The following is a 17,826-nucleotide window of genomic DNA, read 5'->3' as shown; positions in this document are numbered from 1 at the left end:
ACAATAACACAGTGGAGTAAATCTGTGACGTTTTTTATTGTCAATACTTTCTAAAAATATTTTGAATTTCACTTGTAAACTGATTTCAAAAGTCACAGCAGGTTTTTGCTCAGTTTCCTCTGGACAAGGGAGGTTGACTTAACCAGTATCCCTCCTGGCGGGAATCATGTCCAGTGTCTGGTCCTGCTCCTTCTGCTCTCCCTCAGTGTCCTCCCTGGCTTCCTGGCTGTGCAGCCTTTGTGTAACCCCTGAAGTAGTAATCTTCCTTTTCCAGTGCCATTCCCAGCCCCATAATGGTTCCCCTCGCATTTCTCTTCTCTGACTCACACTCAGTACCCATATTCCATCCTTTATCCCCCTTGATTCGAGGCCAGGTTTTTGTCCCTGTGTAGTCTAATGTGAAGATGTTGGGTAGATGGGTCCCTCCCTCTCTCCCTCCCTCCCTTCCTTCCTGAGCTCTTACCACAATGCAAGATGAATAGGATGGGGCCCTCTTCATAAGAGTATGGGAGAGGGAGATGATCTTCTCTGTACCTTTCTCTCCTGGCCCAGTTAGGGAAGGCCAGCCCCCAGGGGAGCTGTGGGTGCCAGAGCCAGAGGTCTGAGGCACCAGGTGCCCTGGACCAGGGAGAACCTATGTGACTTGATGCTCCTGGCTGTGGAGGAAGGGGGTGTCTACAGGGGTCCCCGGGAAAGGCCTCAGATCAGAATCGGCTCAGAGCTGGTGGGAAGTCACAGAAGAAGCAGGCTGATTGGAAAGGGTAGAACCAAGTGACAGGCCTGGGGAGCACAGTGGAGGCGCCACAGAGGGAGAATGGCAGAATGCTTTCAGATGGGCAAGGAGAAGAAGCTGTGAACCAAGTAGCAGAGGATGGGAAGAAAAGATCGTGAAGATAAAAGTTCTTTTAAAAACTTTCTGGGGCAAAGAGGAAGAGGGAAAGTGAAGTGGTTTGGGGGACTTGGGAAGTCAACTCTGCAAAAGGTTTCCTGGACTTTCCAAATAAATTCATTCCTCTTGCCCATCCTTCTCCCCCTCCCCACCCTATTCATTTCTCTGACATTCTCCCTACAAGTCCCCCCACCCCAAGCTGCGCTCATTTCTGGGCCACACTGATGGAGGTGGGGAGGGTGTTGTGCTTTGGACAGGGGACAGGAAGACCACGGAGTCTTTGATTTTGTGTTACGATTCATGTGGATAAGCCTCTGTGCCTCTGATCCCTTAATGTTAGGCTGTGTACCTTCCCATAAATCTGACATGAATGATCAGATGCTAGTTAGTCCATTTAATCTAAGCAGAGTGTTTGGTGTTGCATTAGTCAAGCTATTTTATGGATCGGGCATTAAAAGGCCTTATGCTTCAGCCTTACCAGCATTGCAAAGGCCTCAGGAAATGAATCAGACCTGAAACAAATACCAGACTCCGAAATATCAAAAGTAAACTGTAAAAACCAGGGAATGGATGGTGGGATGTCTATAGGACATAACAGGTAGGACACATCACAGCTCAGCTTTTTGGAAGTTCTTTCAGATTCTGTAATTTGGAATGCAGGTGTATTGATATGCTTGATAGAAGGAAGCCTGAGGACTCATAGTGTGTGCCTGTTCTTATAAAGGGCCTGTTCATTTTTTTTTCCTGGCATCTGGTTCTTTCTCTGAGCTCTGTTGCCTAAGGGCATATAGTGGCGAGATGCTGTAGGTGGTTCCACCTTTCTGCCTCCCTGGGCCCGGCGAAGTGCCAGGTTATATGTGTTTATTCCAAAAGAGATGGTGGTTGTCAACCTCTTGGTATTCCTGACCCCCTGTGATTCAATTTTCTGAAACAGTTGTCTCAGAGGACTGTGGAACATAGTGCTCTTTAAACATGTGACTCATTTTTGTCAGCTTGTGTTGGTTGTTTCTGGACACCTCTTGAGGTCTGGGCAGCAGTCGGTAACTGGAAGCTTCCTCATTGAAGCTCACGCTGGCGTGCGTGCTTCCTTCCCCAGGTAGACTCGCCCCTCAAGGATGCTGACTCGGTCCTGAGAAGCAGGAGCACTTCACACAAGAAAGGGCCATCTCCAAGGGAACAGGGCTGCTTCCATCAGCCCTTTCTCACAGACGGCTAGAGTCTCCAACCTCAGCTTCAGGTGATCCTGGCGTCTCTCTCACTGCGTACAGAACGTTCTGTTGGTCTGTACACTTTCCTCTGGGACAGCTCCATGGTTTTATCTGATTTCTGAAGGGCTCGGTGACCCCACTGAGGGCCACTGCTCCCCACTTTCCCAGGGTCACTTACCAATCACTACAGCTATGACCAGTGTGCGGATGGCTCCCAGTGCAGTGTGTGCTGTCCAGTTCCAGCACATTACAGGCCCTGTGTCCAAGTCACTCAGCTTTTAGCTGACACATCGGATTCTCCATTTCTGTTGGAGGCAACACTGCTAGCTAGCCCCAGCAGACCCAGGCCCGGTGGTGCTGTGAGTGATACCCTTGGGGCATCTCCTCGGGCTCTGGAGTGTGGGTTCTGGAACCTGTCCCCTTACCTGGCCTGGCCCTCGCTGGTCCCGGTCTGCGTGAATCGGGGCTGCTGCATCCCAGACCCCCCCTCTCAGCCCTCCTCTTGCTGGCCTCTGAGCGAGTCTGTCTGTCCCTCACTGCTGGCTGGCTCACGGCCACATCCTCTCTCATCTGGACACCCTTTCACTGCAGCCTGCTCTCCCTGCCTACCCTCTTGTCTCCGGTTTATATTCCACATGGGTGCCAAGATTTCTACGAAATCTGATTGTACACCACCCTGTGGCTTAACACCTTTAAGTGATTCTCTTTTTTGCCGTCTACAAATTGCAGTCCCAACTCCACAGCCGGGCTCTGTGTTCTGGGCATTGTCAGCTTCCCCAGCTTTGCTTCTTGGCTTCCCACCTTTGGTTGATGCTCCAGAATTGGTTGGGGCTGGTCTCCTCCAAGTGCTCCCCACCACCTCATGAGGTTCAGGTAACCCCTCCTCCAGGCTGAGTTAGGGCCCTGGGCATTCCTCTCCCCATAGACACCCCCACATCATCAGAAAGCTCTGTGGACCTGCCCGCTTTCCCCACTGGCTGATGAGCTGCTTCAGCCAGACCCTGGGTCATTTATTCCTGTTTGTTCCCAGGGCCACGTGTAGTTATTTACTACGGCATGTAGTAAATATCCAGTATACAATTGTTGAATTCAGCAGTGAACGAATAAAGAAATGAATGGATATCTGGAAACATTTCACCAAAGCTTGTACTTATCATCAGCATGGGGGTGATTATAACAGCTAACATTTGAGGGTGACTATTTGCCAGATGGTTCTACACCCCTCACACCTGACAACTCATTTCACCCTCAACAGTTGTCAATGATAAATACTGCTCGCATCATCCCCATCTGGCGAGATGGGGAACTGAAGCACGGAGGCTGGGCTTTGATCCAGTGCGCCATTGACGGGAGGGTGTGGGACTCATCCGTGATCACATGGGGCTTATGCCTAAATTGTGGCCATCTTGAAGGGTGGTTTCTTGATTTTATTATTTTATATCATTAATTATTATTATTATTATTATTATTTGTCTCTGGGACTAGCACTCTGCCTGACATACAGCAGAACACAGATGCTGTTGAGAGACTTCCTCACTTGGCCACCCTTTCAGCTATTGGCAGTGCAAGTCTAGTCAGGTTTGGCATCATCCTTGGAATTTCTGTGTTGTTTGGGGGGGGCCTAGTGGGGTTTGTGTTAATTTTTGTCCGGAGCATGGTTAGTTTAGTCTCGGGTGCATCTTTACCTCCCTTCCACTGTCCTTCCTTGGACATATGACCCTTAACCACATCTCATGGCCAGGAGCAGACCCCCTTACCCTAAGGTTCTGGGGACTTATATGGATTCAGAAGGTCCCCTGTTGAGAGGAAGGGGCCATTCTCTCCCCGGCTTTTTTTCAGAGCAGTTCTGGGGCAGGCGAAGCAAAACCTGGACCCAGGGGGCTTGGCTTCCATGTTTTATAGACTATCGGAGTGGCGATGGCTCAGTGATCGTCTGACTCCTTGCCCACGGGTATGTATGAGGGCACTGAGGCCTTGGGAGGCGTTGTGTCCAACATCACACTGCCCTGTGCTGGCAGGCCATTTGCCTTGGACTTGTAATGAATCAGCATTTCCCCACAATTAATTCAGAATTACATCTTGAGATATAATCTGTGTAAAACTCACTCTGACACCTTCCTTTTCTTCTCCCATGCTTAGTAATTAGACAAGTCAGACCTTGTAATTGCATGAACTAACAGCTAGCCCTGTTCACTTATTTTCCTGGTGTCTTTATATTGTTTTAGATAAACTAACACGAGCAGTTGATTGGCCTGGAACCAGCCATTGGGAAATAATTTAATCCTTTATTTTCTGCCTCTCTATCATGGAGCCTTAAAACACACACCCACACAGTTACAGAAAGAGCTAATAAGCTAGGCTGCTAGACTTCTTATTTTAATAATCGAAATATAGTTTAAAAGTAAATATGATAATGCAATTAATCTGGGTGAACTTGGGAGAAGGCCAATTTACATGAATAAAATGTCAGAATTACAGGATATTTAAGGAATGTAGTCTTAACTGTTGTGAGGTAGGTCCCCAATTCTGACCAGAAGCATGATCACATTGATGTGGGGACACTAACCCATCATCGTGACTTGGGGATGAGGGTGGAGGCAGGTGGGAGTTAGTGTATATGGTTTTAGAGATTTTTCTGGAATAGTAACATTTTTATTTTTGTTTCACATCCATTCCTCTCTTTTCCAGGAGAATATGAAAGTGTTACTCAGGCTTGTTTGTTTCATAGCTGTACTGATTTCTTCTCTGGAAGCCGGTAAGTTAAGCATTTCTTCGTGTTCTTGTCTGCTGAGAAATCCTATTATGTAGAATACATGAAGTACCTTCCCTGACAGAGTCATTTTTTTCCCTCACCTATTTCTGTTGAATCCCAGAATAGAGAGCATCCTGATCCCAGAACTGTACTGTACGTTCTCTCATTTACGGATTGGGAAACTGAGGCACAGTGAGGCTAAGAGCCCAAGCTCACATAGCTAATGTCAGAGCAGGAGCTAAAATCCAGGCCTCCAATGTCAAGGCCAGGCCTCCTCCGACTTTGTTGCTGATTGAAGAGTGTGATGGGAGATCCTGGCTTTCATTTAGAAGAGGTGTTAAAGGTAGCCGTTACGAACCCACAGCTGAGAGCCATCAAGAGACAGTTCTTTGTTTGTTTTAGTCTGGCTTCTTTTAGTCAGCATAATTTTTTTTGAGATCCATTCATATGGTATAAATTGATAGTTATTACTTTATTACATGGTAGTTGTCTATTGTATGGGTATATCACCATTTATTTATCCATTCATATTTGATGGACATTTCAGCTATTTCTAGTTCTTTTTTTTTTTTTTTTATTTATTTATTTATTTGAGAGAGAGAGAATGAGAGAGAGCAAGCACATGAGAGGGGGGAGGGTCAGAGGGAGAAGCAGACTCCCTGCCGAGCAGGGAGCCCGATGCGGGACTCGATCCAGGGACTCCAGGATCATGACCTGAGCCGAAGGCAGTCGCTTAACCAACTGAGCCACCCAGGCGCCCTATTTCTAGTTCTTGACTATTCAGAGTAAAGGTGCTATGAAAGCGTTCAGGTCTTTGAATGGGCCTATGTTTTCATTCCTCTTGGGTGAATACCTCAGAGGGGAATGGCTGGGTCATATGTTAGGCTTATTTCAAACTTTTTAAGAACCTACTGAAGTGTCTTCTGAGCAGTTGCACCATTTTATACCCTCACCAGCAGTGAACGAAAGTTCCACATCTCACCAACACCTGATATTGTCAAGCTTTTCAATTTTAATACTGAAAGGAGTAATACCTGTTTGTAGTTTTAATTTCCATTTCTTACTAATGACAATGAACTTCTTTTCATGTGCTTTTTTGCCATCCATATATCATAATTCACTTTATCTCCTTTGTTTGGCATATACTAATAGCTTGTCTTTTTTAAAATAACTGCTCTCAGGCTTATGGTATCCGTCTTTAACTTACTGCTGGGTGATACTGTACTATTTCACATGTACTATAAAAAACTTAAAACAATATACATCCACTTCTCCCTTCTCGAACTTTGTCTAATTGTTCCTAAACATTTTACTTCTTTATATGTTATAAATCTCACAATACTTTTTTTATTTTTGCTTTAAACATTCAGTTATCTTTATTTTTTTTTTTTTTTTTTTTTTTTATTATTTTTTTTATTTTTTTAAAGATTTTTCTTTATTTGAGAGAGAGCGAGCACATGAGAGGGGGGAGGGTCAGAGGGAGAAGCAGACTCCCTGCCGAGCAGGGAGCCCGATGCGGGACTCGATCCAGGGACTCCAGGATCATGACCTGAGCCGAAGGCAGTCGCTTAACCAACTGAGCCACCCAGGCGCCCTAAACATTCAGTTATCTTTAAAGAGATTTAATAATGCTATGGCTTGAGGTTCTCTAATCTTTTTTTCTGTAGTGTCAAATCTGCCATTAATCATATCCAATGTATTTTTTAAGTCAGCATTGTAGTTTTCAGCACTAGAAATTTAAGTTTTAAAAAAAATCTCTATTATGTCTCTACTCAACATGTTTGATCTAGTATCTTGAACAAATGGAACACAGTAGTAATAACTATTTTAATTTTCAATCTATTAAGTCTGTCATCTGTATCATTTCCGGGTCAGTTTTGATTGATTATTTTCTTCTTCTTTTTTTAAAAGATTTTGTTTATTTATTTTAGAGAGAGAGAGCATGAGCACAAGTGGGGGGAGGGACAGAGAGAGAGGGAGAAGCAGACTCCCCGCTGAGCAGGGAGCCTGAGGCCGGGCTCAATCCCAGGACCCTAAGATCATGACCTGAGCCAAAGGCAGACACTCAACTGACTGAGCCACCCAGGCCCCCTGATTATTTTCTTCTTATCATTGATTGTATTGTCCCACTTCTTTGCACACCTAGTAATTTTTGATTGAATGCTAGACATTGTAGGTTTTACCATTTTGAGTGCTGGGTATTTTTGTATTACTAAAAATGTTCTTGAACTGTTCTGCCACAGGGTTGTCACCTGGAAATCGTTGATCCTTTCAGGTTTTGCTTATAAGGTTTATTAGTCAGAATCAGAAAAAGGCTTATTTTAGGGCTAATTTGCCCCATCTACAGGGTCAAAACCCTCTGGGTACCCTACTGATGTTCCATGATTAATGAGGTTTTCTATTCTAGCTGTTGAGAACAGAAGTATGTGCTCCAGTGGATATTCACTCTAATCCTTTTGGCAATTCTCACTCTGGCCTTGGGGAGTTTTCTTATATACTTATACTAATTGGTACTCAGCTGAAACCTTGAGAGAGACTGTACAGATCTCCAAAACTCTCTGTCTCTCTCTATATATATACAGCTCTAATCCCTTTGGTACTCTGTCCTGCAAACTTCTGGTTTACCTGGATTTCCAGCTCTATCTTTTCCATTCAGAGAGAACCCTGGGCTTTGCCTATGTTTCTTCCTTGCAATGTCACGACCTAGAATCTTTCTCTAGGCAGTAATTTGGGAAATTGTAGGGCTCACCTACTCTGTTTTCCATCTTTCTGGTATTTCTGTCCTTTGTTCCGTGATGTTCAATGTCTTGAATATTGTTTCATATACTTGGTCCATTTTTTTAATTGTTTAGGTGGGAGGGCAAATCCAGTCCATTTTGTACTGAAGCAGATCTCTCTCCTGCTACATTAGCACCAGTTTTCAGATGAATAAAGAGGGGATAAGAGAGGTTAAATAACTTTCCCAAGGGCACACAGATAGTAAGTGGCACGACTGGATTTGAATATAAATCTTTCAGACTTCCAGGATGATGCTTTTAATCGTAAAGCTGTTAAAACTCATATATAATATGAACTGATGTATTTTATAATTGATGTGTTTAAATGTTGATATTACATTAAGAAACATGGATGAATTTCTCACAGAAATTGCTTTCTCTTTTTCCCTTTTAAAGACATATGCGAGGAACGTGCAGAACAAATAATTTTAGTTTCAGCTGCATATGAAATTGATGTTCGTTCATGTTTTCTTAACTCAAATGAAAAGAAAGGCCCTATAATTTGGTATAAAAATGACAGCAAGACACCTATATCTGTGGAAGCAGACTCCAGGATTCATCAGCACGAAGATAAACTTTGGTTTGTTCCTGCTAAGGTGGAGGATTCAGGACATTACTATTGCACCGTGAGGTATGAAAGGAATCCATATGTTGTAAACACGTGTTCTGTGTGCCTGCAATAGTTAAGGACAGAAACATAGTTAATTGTGCTGAATTCACCTATTTTGATTGATTTTAGGAATTCAACTTACTGCCTCAAAATTAAAGTAACTGTTAAGTTTGTGCAGCATGAACCTAACTTGTGTTACAACACAGAAGCTATATTTACACAGAGACTACCTGTTGCAGCAGATGGACAGCTTGTGTGTCCTTACATGGAGTTTTTTAAAGATGAAAAAAATGAGTTACCCAAAATAGAGTGGCATAAGGTAATTTTACATGAAATATGGTATTTTACTTTTCCAGCAGATAAAATTGTTTTCTGTCCTAGACACTAGGGTGAATCTGCAGGGTACTTTTTCATTTGACATATTGCTTGCTTTTGCGTGGTGAAACTTAATAGGAAATTTTTTTTTTTAAGTTGTAAGACTGCATACATTTAATGAAAGTCTTACTTTCTGTTAATTTTATTTAACAAGATAAAGTTGAGAAAAGGATAGTAGAAATAAAAGATGTAAAGATAAGGCTGATTATAAATTTAAGGTGTTTGAGAGATCTCTATTTATTATAAAATATATTGTGTTTTTGTTTTATTAAAAATATTAAGTGGTCCTTAAGAAACTGAGTGGTTTCTGTAACTGTCTTAAGAGTGGATTGGCTAGCATTCCATGGAGCACGTCATGTTTTGGCACCTTTGATCTACCCAGTTTGTTGGAGCTTACATAGGGAATCATCTTATAGAGGTTAAGAAATACAAAATAAATAATATCAATGCAGAAAGGAAGTACAGCATTACTGAGAAATTATCACATTAGCATTCTGTCCTCAAACATGGTTTTCTTGCAAAGTAAATTTGTCTTCACTTGTCTTCAAAGTGCAAGGCTCATAGGCATAAAGATTTAATATCCTGGGAATGTAATTGGGACTATTGCCAAAAAAATACTATATTAAAACTTACACGCAAGGAACATAGTCATATATATTCACATATATGCTCAGCTTGTGATCATGTGTCTGGTTGACAACAGAGGAGAAATAAACAAGTGTATGGTGATTATTCTTGTAAATTTTCCTAAGGTATTCAATTCATGTATGTAGAAATATCTGTGAATATGAATATATACGTATATATACATGACACGCATAAGACATTCGCCAATGAGAAAAAATGGAGTTTCTTTTGCTGGTAGGCTGCGGAAAATCATTAATTGGTTTTAATACTTCTTACCTCTCCCTCTGTCTAGGATTGCAAACCTCTACTTCTTGACAATATAAACTTTATTGGAGTGACAGATAGACTCATCATAGCAAATGTGACTGCAGCACATAATGGGAAATATACTTGTGGAACATTCTACACGTACTTGGGAAAGCAATACCGTATTACCCGGGTTATAGAACTGATGACTATAGGTGAGTCACAGCTCCAATCTTAGGAGTTTGAATCTGGGAAGGCCCAGAAACCATGATTCTAATACTACCTTCATTGTTCAGGGAGGAACTAAACCCAAGAGAAGCTTGATGACTTGCCAAAGGTCACATGGCTTTAGCTTTTTTGTTGCCAATACTATGTACATGTTTTGCATTCCTGCTTCAGATGCAGTGCTAATTAGACGGTAAGAGATGTTTTCCAACTGAAGTAAGAGGCTTATTCTTTGCATGACTAAAGATGGTTCTTCCAGAGAGCTCTTGGGTTCCCTGTGACTGGTGTACGAGGAAGGACAGTTCTGAGCACTTTCGCTTGGGGAGTCTGAGTGTCTAGCAGTAAGGAACATTGACTTGATCTTTTTTTTTTTTTAATTATTTATTGTTATGTTGATCACCATACATTACATCATTAGTTTTTGATGTAATGTTCCATGATTCATTGTTTGTGCACAACACCCAGTGCTCCATGCAGAACGTGCCCTCTTTAATACCCATCACCAGGCTAACCCATCCTCCCACCCCCCTCCCCTCTAGAACCCTCAGTTTGTTTTTCAGAGTCCATCATCTCTCATGGTTCGTGTCCCCCTCCGATTTACCCCCCTTCATTCTTCCCCTCCTGCTATCTTCTTCTTTTTTTTTTTTCTTAACATATATTGCATTATTTGTTTCAGAGGTACAGATCTGTGATTCAACAGTCTTGCACAATTCACAGCACTCACCATGGCACATACCCTCCCCAATGTCTATCACCCAGCCACCCCATCGCTCCCACCCCACCTCCCACTCCAGCAACCCTCAGTTTGTTTCCTGTGATTAAGAATACCTCATATCAGTGAGGTCATATGATACATGTCTTTCTCTGATTGACTTATTTCGCTCAGCATAACACCCTCCAGTTCCATCCACGAACGTTGACTTGATCTTGATGGGGTGGATGCTAATGGGCTTTGGAATATGTTGCATTCCCAGAGTGCGCTGTACCTCTTGTTAGTTTCTTGTTAGCTCAGTTACTTTCCCTCTCTAAGCCTGCTTCCTCCTCTGTAAGATGATACAACTTTCCAAGGTTGTTGGGGAGATTAGAGATCAAGTATGCTCAGCTTGTGACCATGTGCCTGGTGCAAAACAGAGGAGAAATAAATAGGCATAGATAATTATTCTTGTAAATCTTCCCGAGGCTTTCAGTTCTCTATTAATTATGTTTCACCTTAAAAGCTATTTTACAAGAAAATGCACTCCTACAAATTACCTGGGGATGGGCAGAATGCTCAGCCTTTCTGTAAATAGTTGATTTTGTGAGCTTTCAGTAATAAAAGAAGAGTTCCTTTAACCAGGACTTTAAAAGTTAAAGGGGCCTTATTAGTAATTATGCTGGGACAACCAGCATAAATGGGGACTGTCTCAGATAAACCCTAAATATGATCACCGTACATATAGCTAGGTTTTCTCAATTCTCTAATAATTTATATTTTTCAAATGTTAATTTTATTTATTTATTTTTTACACTTTTTTTAAAGATTTTATTTATTTTTTGACAGAGAGAGAGAGAGAGACAGTGAGAGAGAGAACACAAGCAGGGGCAGTGGGAGAGGGAGAGGGAGAAGCAGGCTTCCCGTGGAGCAGGGAGCCAGGAACAGGGAGCTAGGAGCAGGGAGCCAGGAGCAGGGAGCCTGATGCGGGGCTGGATCCCAGGACCCTGGAATCATGACCTGAGCGGAAGGCAGACGTTTAACGACTGAGCCACCCAGGCGCCCTTTCAAATGTTAATTTTATTGAATCAAAATGAATTCCTTGCCCAAGTCCTACAAGCATCAGTGAATTATAATTTTCAACAGTCCTTATATCACACCCATCCTGGGTTTTTAGCAGCCTCTCTCTGGCCATGGGGTAGCTCTGGTTTGTCTTTCTTTACATACAGCAACCAGACCAGCAGATAGAATTTTAGAGAGAACTAGGGAATTTTTTTTAATAGGTCAAATATGTTTTAAATACTCTGTCTTCTTTCCTGATACCCTTTATAGAAATAATATACTTCATCAGAGAAGGGGTCATATTTTGTTTTCGTAAAACAGATTCAAAAATATTAATTGAGCATCTACTATATGCCAGGCACTGTTCTAGGTGTACATTAGAGAACAAGAGAGACAAAATCCTGCCCTGATGGAGCCTACTTTTTTTTTTTTTTTTTTGACTGTGGTGGAATATGGGCATTTCAATTCATAGTTTCTCAGGCTTGGCCACAGATGGACCTTCGAAGTCCATCTTCTTGTAAATAAAACTCAGATGAATTTCTGGAGCTCCTTAATACTCTTCTGCCCTTTTAAATAAATTCTGTCGAATCGCTTGGCATTCCACTCTTGGGTCATTACTACAATTACTAAAGACAAGCAGATCTAGCACTGGATGGTCTCTCTGGTTAATGTTTCCTCCACGGAAGTCCGTCCCCAGAGCTCCTTGTTGTTCCTGATTTGCTTCAAGAGAGGAACTTGTCTGGTGTCCTGGTGATGTGTGTGTTTGTAGCCCCAAACTCGATGGGTGAGCAGGGCTCAGGCTTGGTAGCAGGTATTTGTGGTTTAGCTGTGACCTCCTCGTTGGCCTCCTTCCTTCACCTCTTGCCTTCTGTCCCCTGCCGTATACGCTTTGGGCACTCAGGGGAATATCTGGCCAGCTGCCACGTGGTATTTTTAGTACATTTTCTAACGGTTGTCATCACTTGAGATTCTGATCTGTAAGAGACTAAGAAGCCCTGCGGATGTTTGTCTTTCAGAAGAATACAAGCCTGTGAGGCCTATAATTGTGAGTCCAGCTAATGAGACAGTGGAAGCAGGTCTGGGTAAGTGGGTTCTAGTCACGCTATGCTGAAATCTTTATTCTGAACTCAAGATTAAGATAAACTGTACCTTTACTACACATAACCAAAACCATTTACTGAATAGATCTATAATTAGTGGGAAAATAGCACAAATTATGTCTTTAAATGTTTCTTTGGATTCCCTGCCTTTCATAGCAGAAATCTAGCCATGTCTGATTTGTCCACCCTCACTTTCCTGTGGATGCTCATTACCCATGAAAACATCAGCCAAAGGCTAAGTTCAACAGGACTAGAAATGAGAAATGTAATTTATCTGACTGGCACAGGATGGATTTCTTAAGACCAGAGCTAAGCTTTTAGACTGAAGGGTAAGATAATAGACCAAAAAGGAAAAGTATTTTTCTAGAATGACCATCAAGTCAGTGAAAATTCTTTATTTTGAGAACAAAGACATAATCCTATAAGCATCCAGACCTATACTATACACTCCAATAGCCACTAGCCATATGTAGCTATGTACATGTAAATTTAAATTAAGTAAATTAATTAATTTAGTTCAATTAAAAATTAGTTCTTCAGTCACATTAGCCATATTTCAAGGGCTTAATAGCCAGATATGACCAGTGATTACTGTGTTAGCACAAATATAGAACATTTCTGCCGTCACTGAAAATTCTCTTGAAAACCACTGGTCCAAACATAAAATCAGATTTTCATATCAGAGGATCAAAAACCAGGCTGGCATGCAAAGTTCTCTTCTGTAAAAGTCACTGCATGAAGACAGTGAATAGTTGTACGGAGATTAGAAGGTAAAAGTTTGTGACCAATGGGTTCTGTACTTGGCCAAGTTGTTATTCATGGTGGAAGGTAATATAAAGACATTCATAGATATAAACAAGCAGAGATGTGAAAACTCAAATTAAATATGGGCCGATAGAATCTAGAGCAGTTTTCCTCAACCCTTTTTTTTTCCTCATTAGTGCTCCCCTGTAGAGTCTAAAAAGGCATTTCCCTTCCCCAATCCTCTTCCCTTCCTTAGTTTTAATGCCACATATCTATTATATATCTGTTGATGTACCATGTACCATGTACCATGATGTTCTATATTTGGGCTGTTGATGTACCATTATATATCCGTTGATGTACTTGTCAGGACCACAGACCATTGCAATATCTAAGATTTTCTTGCCCTCTCCCCAAGAACCACTTTTTGCCCTGTTGGCCCTAGCTTGTTAAGAATTCATATTCTAGTGGTATACATTTTAGAGTTCTGAAGTTCAGGTGGCATTGATCTCCAAATCTAAAAAATAGCTTCATATTAGGAAATAGTTATTTTAATATATCCCATCGACCAGATGCATACATCACCCTGTCATATGATTATCCTGAAGGGTGTCAAACAGGCATCTGCTAAGATTCAATACCAATTACCAATAAAGTGACTTCAATACCAATTACCAATAAAGTGACTTAGAAAAATAGATACTTCCTTAACTTAATAAGTAACATTGATTCAAACCAATAGTCACTAACATTCTTAATGGTGAACCACTGTAGTGTTAGATGTTCTACACGCATAGATGCCCAAATAAGGCAGCATTACTTAACATATTCGAGAATTGCCCACTTGAGGCAATCATACATAAAAGAACCAAGGCATGTTTACTGTAAGGGAGAAAAGGACTTTATTATTGTATGTATGTATAACTCTCAAGAGAATTACCGGGGAGAAGTTAGAATTAATATATTATTATATAAAATTAATATTCTAGGTGTAGCAGAAGTCCCCTCAGCTGCGGTGGTGTGCTGTGGGGAAGAGATGGATTTGTAAGTCCCCGGGCGAGGTCCTGCCTCCCCAAGGCCACTACTTTGCGGAGGAGACTCTGGGTGAAGCTATCATCATTACGTTTGACCAGGAGGCAGAACCTTCTACTGGGGACTTGAGGGATAAGGAAAGAGCATACATTAAACTCAGAGTCACTGGACATGGTGCAGTGAGATTCACTTTGAAGTGAGGATGGTGGACGACACATCTCCAGAAACTCAGAGAATCATATTGTCAAAGACTGGATGTTCCAGTGAATTCACTCAGGTTTCTCTTTGAAGGTCAGAGGATTGCTGATAATCACAGTCCTAGGGAGCTGGGAATGGAGGAAGATGTGATTGAAGTTTATTAGGAACAAACAGGGGGTCATTCAACAGTTTAGATATTATTTTTATCTTTTCTTCTTTCCCCCTTAATCCTCTTTTAGTTTTAAAAATAGTTCTTTTGTCATGTGGCGTTCAAGATGGAATTGAAGACTGGCACCTCACCTCCTTAAGACATCTGGTGATGTGAATTCTGGTGTCCATTAGTCATTATCATTTGTTTCCCTGGTGCTGAGTTTTGGTGATGAAACCTCAGTGCCCTTCCTGTTGCCCTCTCCTTTTTACGAATTACGCGTGTACACTGAGGGGCCACCTTTTCCAGGACTGTGGGTCTTCAGGCTTATGGTAAATAAGACTCACCGATGCCAGTGTTCATAATGGCTTTCCGATTGGCCCTGAAGTTCTGGCAACTTCAGGAAGTTACTTCCCTCCTGGACTTGTGGCTTTCAGTGGGAAATGGAAGTTTCTCAGAGAACCGAGCTGTGGAAAAATGGCCTTTCCTTCACTTAAAGCTGCTTTGAAAATCTGAGGGTTTGGCCCCAAAGAAGAGGAATATCGGGCTGGAGTCAAGGTGGCATAGAGACAGTGAGAATAGGGACTAACTCCAAAGATGGCTTCACTGAAGATAAATCATTTTAAGATTAAAGAAAAATCTTGTCAGAAGATCCCTGAAACTTGTGATTTTCCTAAGTAGTTAATAAAGTTATTCATGCAGAAGTGTCTACAACAGAGCACTGCTCTTTTTTATTTTATTTGTACTTTTTGGCCTAGGCATATGGGTTTTAAATAGACATTGTCTATACCAACTTCATTAAAATAAACAAAATATTTGTAAAAGCAAGCAAATGAATAAAATTGATATTCCAAAATGGTAAACTTGTTTAGCAATAACCAACTAGAAAACATAATGGGGAAAGAGATCCCATTTGCAACATGTCATAGAGATGTCTATAAAATTTCTTAGCAAAATCTTTTCAAAAATATATAGGATTTATAGGGGAGAAAAAAATGGAAATTCTGACCTATATCTCAGGAAAATTGAGATTTAAAGCTTACATATTGACAAAGAGTGGGAGTGATGTTGTTTCCAATGGGGAGAAAATTGGTTCTTATTGGAAAAAAAAATCTAAAGCAATATCCTGTATGTGGTATTAAAAATTCACTGGGAAGGAGGCAATTAGGATAAAAGTGTCTTAAAAGGCTCCAAGGGGAACAATAATGAAAGAAATCTTGAGAAACACCGATTTAAGGAAAACTGTAATAGAAATGTATGTTTTTTCTTATATGGAAAACTGGAAATTGTAAAAATAGCGACTCTTAAAATTATAGTTTTAATGGAATTCCAATAAAAATATGAATGGGCTCAAAAGTTGGCAAGTGGTTCTTAAAATTCACCCAGAAGATTAAAATGATGAGATTATTAAAATAACATTGGGAGGAAGAGCTCTAAATGATACTAACATTTACCCTAAAACTGTTAGGTACTGTTGGCATCAGTATACACATTCAAATCAACCAAGAAAGTCCCAAATAAATAATTTATTTTCTAATAAAAGTGGAATTATTATTCAATAAGTGGTTCTGAAATGATCAATCAGCTATTTAGATAAAAGCCTTCGGTTAAATCTCTCCCTCCTACCATACCCAATTATATTCTAGACAGAGTAAAGAACTCAAACAGTCAAAACAATAAAACAATGAAAACATTTTATATATCTCAATGAAAATGTATATAGATATTTTCCTGATTTGGTGGTAGAGCTTTTAGAAAAAAATTGTGAGAACAGAGAAAACGGAAATTTGACCAAGTAAAAAATAAAAATATCTACACCAAAGAATTTCCATAAACAAAAATAGAAGGAAAGTAGTGAACTCTGAACGGTATTTGGGATAGTTTCCATGTATGATAAAGAGTTAATATCATGGATGAATAAAGAGCTCCTACGCAGCAGTGAGATTTATATGAGAATCAATTAAATAATAGACAGTAAACATAACAAGAAGTTCTTAAAGGCAAATTAATACTAAACTTATAAAAGACACGTTCATTCACCATGATTTCAAGAAATGCAGATAAATAGGGGCGCCTGGGTGGCTCAGTCCTTAAGCGCCTGCCTTCGGCTCAGGTCATGATCCCAGGGTCCTGGGATCGAGCCCCGCATCGGGCTCCTTGCTCAGCAGGAAGCCTGCTTCTCCCTCTCCCACTCCCCCTCTTTGTGTTCCCTCTCTTGCTGTGTCTCTTTCTGTCAAATAAATAAATAAAATCTTTAAAAAAAAAAAAAAGAAATGCAGATGAATATTTAAATGGAATTTTTTCTTCTCTTATTGGGCAATGACCAAAAATATTTGAAATCTGGGGTTTTGGGAGGTAAAATCACTCACCTACACTGCTGGACAAAGTGTAGATACGTACAGTCTCACTTGGGGGGAGGGGGTCTGGCTTTTTAAATCCGTACTTCCAGATTCAAAGTAGTGCTTCAGGATATATACAATATTAATGTACAAGAATGGTCATTAGAATATTAATCCTAATCATGAAAAAATTAGAAACAAATTGTGTTTAGCAATTGGAAAAGCATCAGTCATAGTGTGTTATGGAATACTAAACAGCCATGAAACAGACTATTTTGGAAGGCTGATCACGTGAGCTGGAATTCCCAGTATACAATATTTACAAATAATAGACAATAACACTCCATTTTTAAAATTGCATGTGAAAAAAATTGCATGTGTACACAGAGAAGATGAGGAATAAGATGCACGAAGTTACTAATCATGGTTATCTCCAAGTAGTGGGCTTAAGGGCAACTTTTCTTTTTCTTTGTACTTTTCTATAATTTAAAATTTTTATTCAATGGCCGTTTATTAATCTAGATAAATCAGATAAAAGTCAATTGCTATGATTAAAACTACATTGCTTTGCAGGATCCAAGCTACAACTGATCTGCAATGTCAGTGGCCACAGGAGCGACTATGTCTACTGGAAGTGGAACGGGTCAACAATTCAGGACGAGGACTCCGTTCTGGCAGAGGAATATGTACCGTAAGTATGCTAAAAGCCACTCATGCAATGGAGAAGTTTTGGTATTAAATTTCACGTCATGAAATTTATACAACCTTGATGGTTTAAGTGGATAGCAAAAGTTAGTTGATTG

The 17,826-nt window shown here is 40.7% G+C and overlaps 1 protein-coding gene and 1 pseudogene across 1 annotated transcript in view; both read left to right on the top strand.

Annotated features, from left to right (window-relative positions):
* IL1R1 (interleukin 1 receptor type 1) overlaps window positions 1–17,826 on the top strand; it is a 72,967-nt gene that overhangs the window by 47,084 nt on the left and 8,057 nt on the right. Inside the window, 9 exon segments of the mRNA XM_078056725.1 lie at window positions 1,986–2,126; window positions 3,583–3,675; window positions 3,937–4,048; window positions 4,786–4,852; window positions 8,023–8,257; window positions 8,366–8,555; window positions 9,531–9,699; window positions 12,479–12,544; window positions 17,597–17,714. Of these exon segments, the coding sequence (XP_077912851.1) occupies window positions 3,989–4,048; window positions 4,786–4,852; window positions 8,023–8,257; window positions 8,366–8,555; window positions 9,531–9,699; window positions 12,479–12,544; window positions 17,597–17,714 (905 nt within the window). The 5' untranslated portion in view covers window positions 1,986–2,126; window positions 3,583–3,675; window positions 3,937–3,988.
* LOC118532909 (small ubiquitin-related modifier 1 pseudogene) lies at window positions 12,732–15,402 on the top strand (annotated as a pseudogene).

Source organism: Halichoerus grypus, chromosome 10 (assembly GCF_964656455.1).
Source record: "Halichoerus grypus chromosome 10, mHalGry1.hap1.1, whole genome shotgun sequence".
In the NCBI taxonomy this organism is placed as follows: Eukaryota; Metazoa; Chordata; class Mammalia; order Carnivora; family Phocidae; genus Halichoerus; species Halichoerus grypus.
The sequence above is the reverse complement of the archived record's forward strand: the minus strand, read 5'-3'. Positions and strand labels throughout refer to the sequence as shown.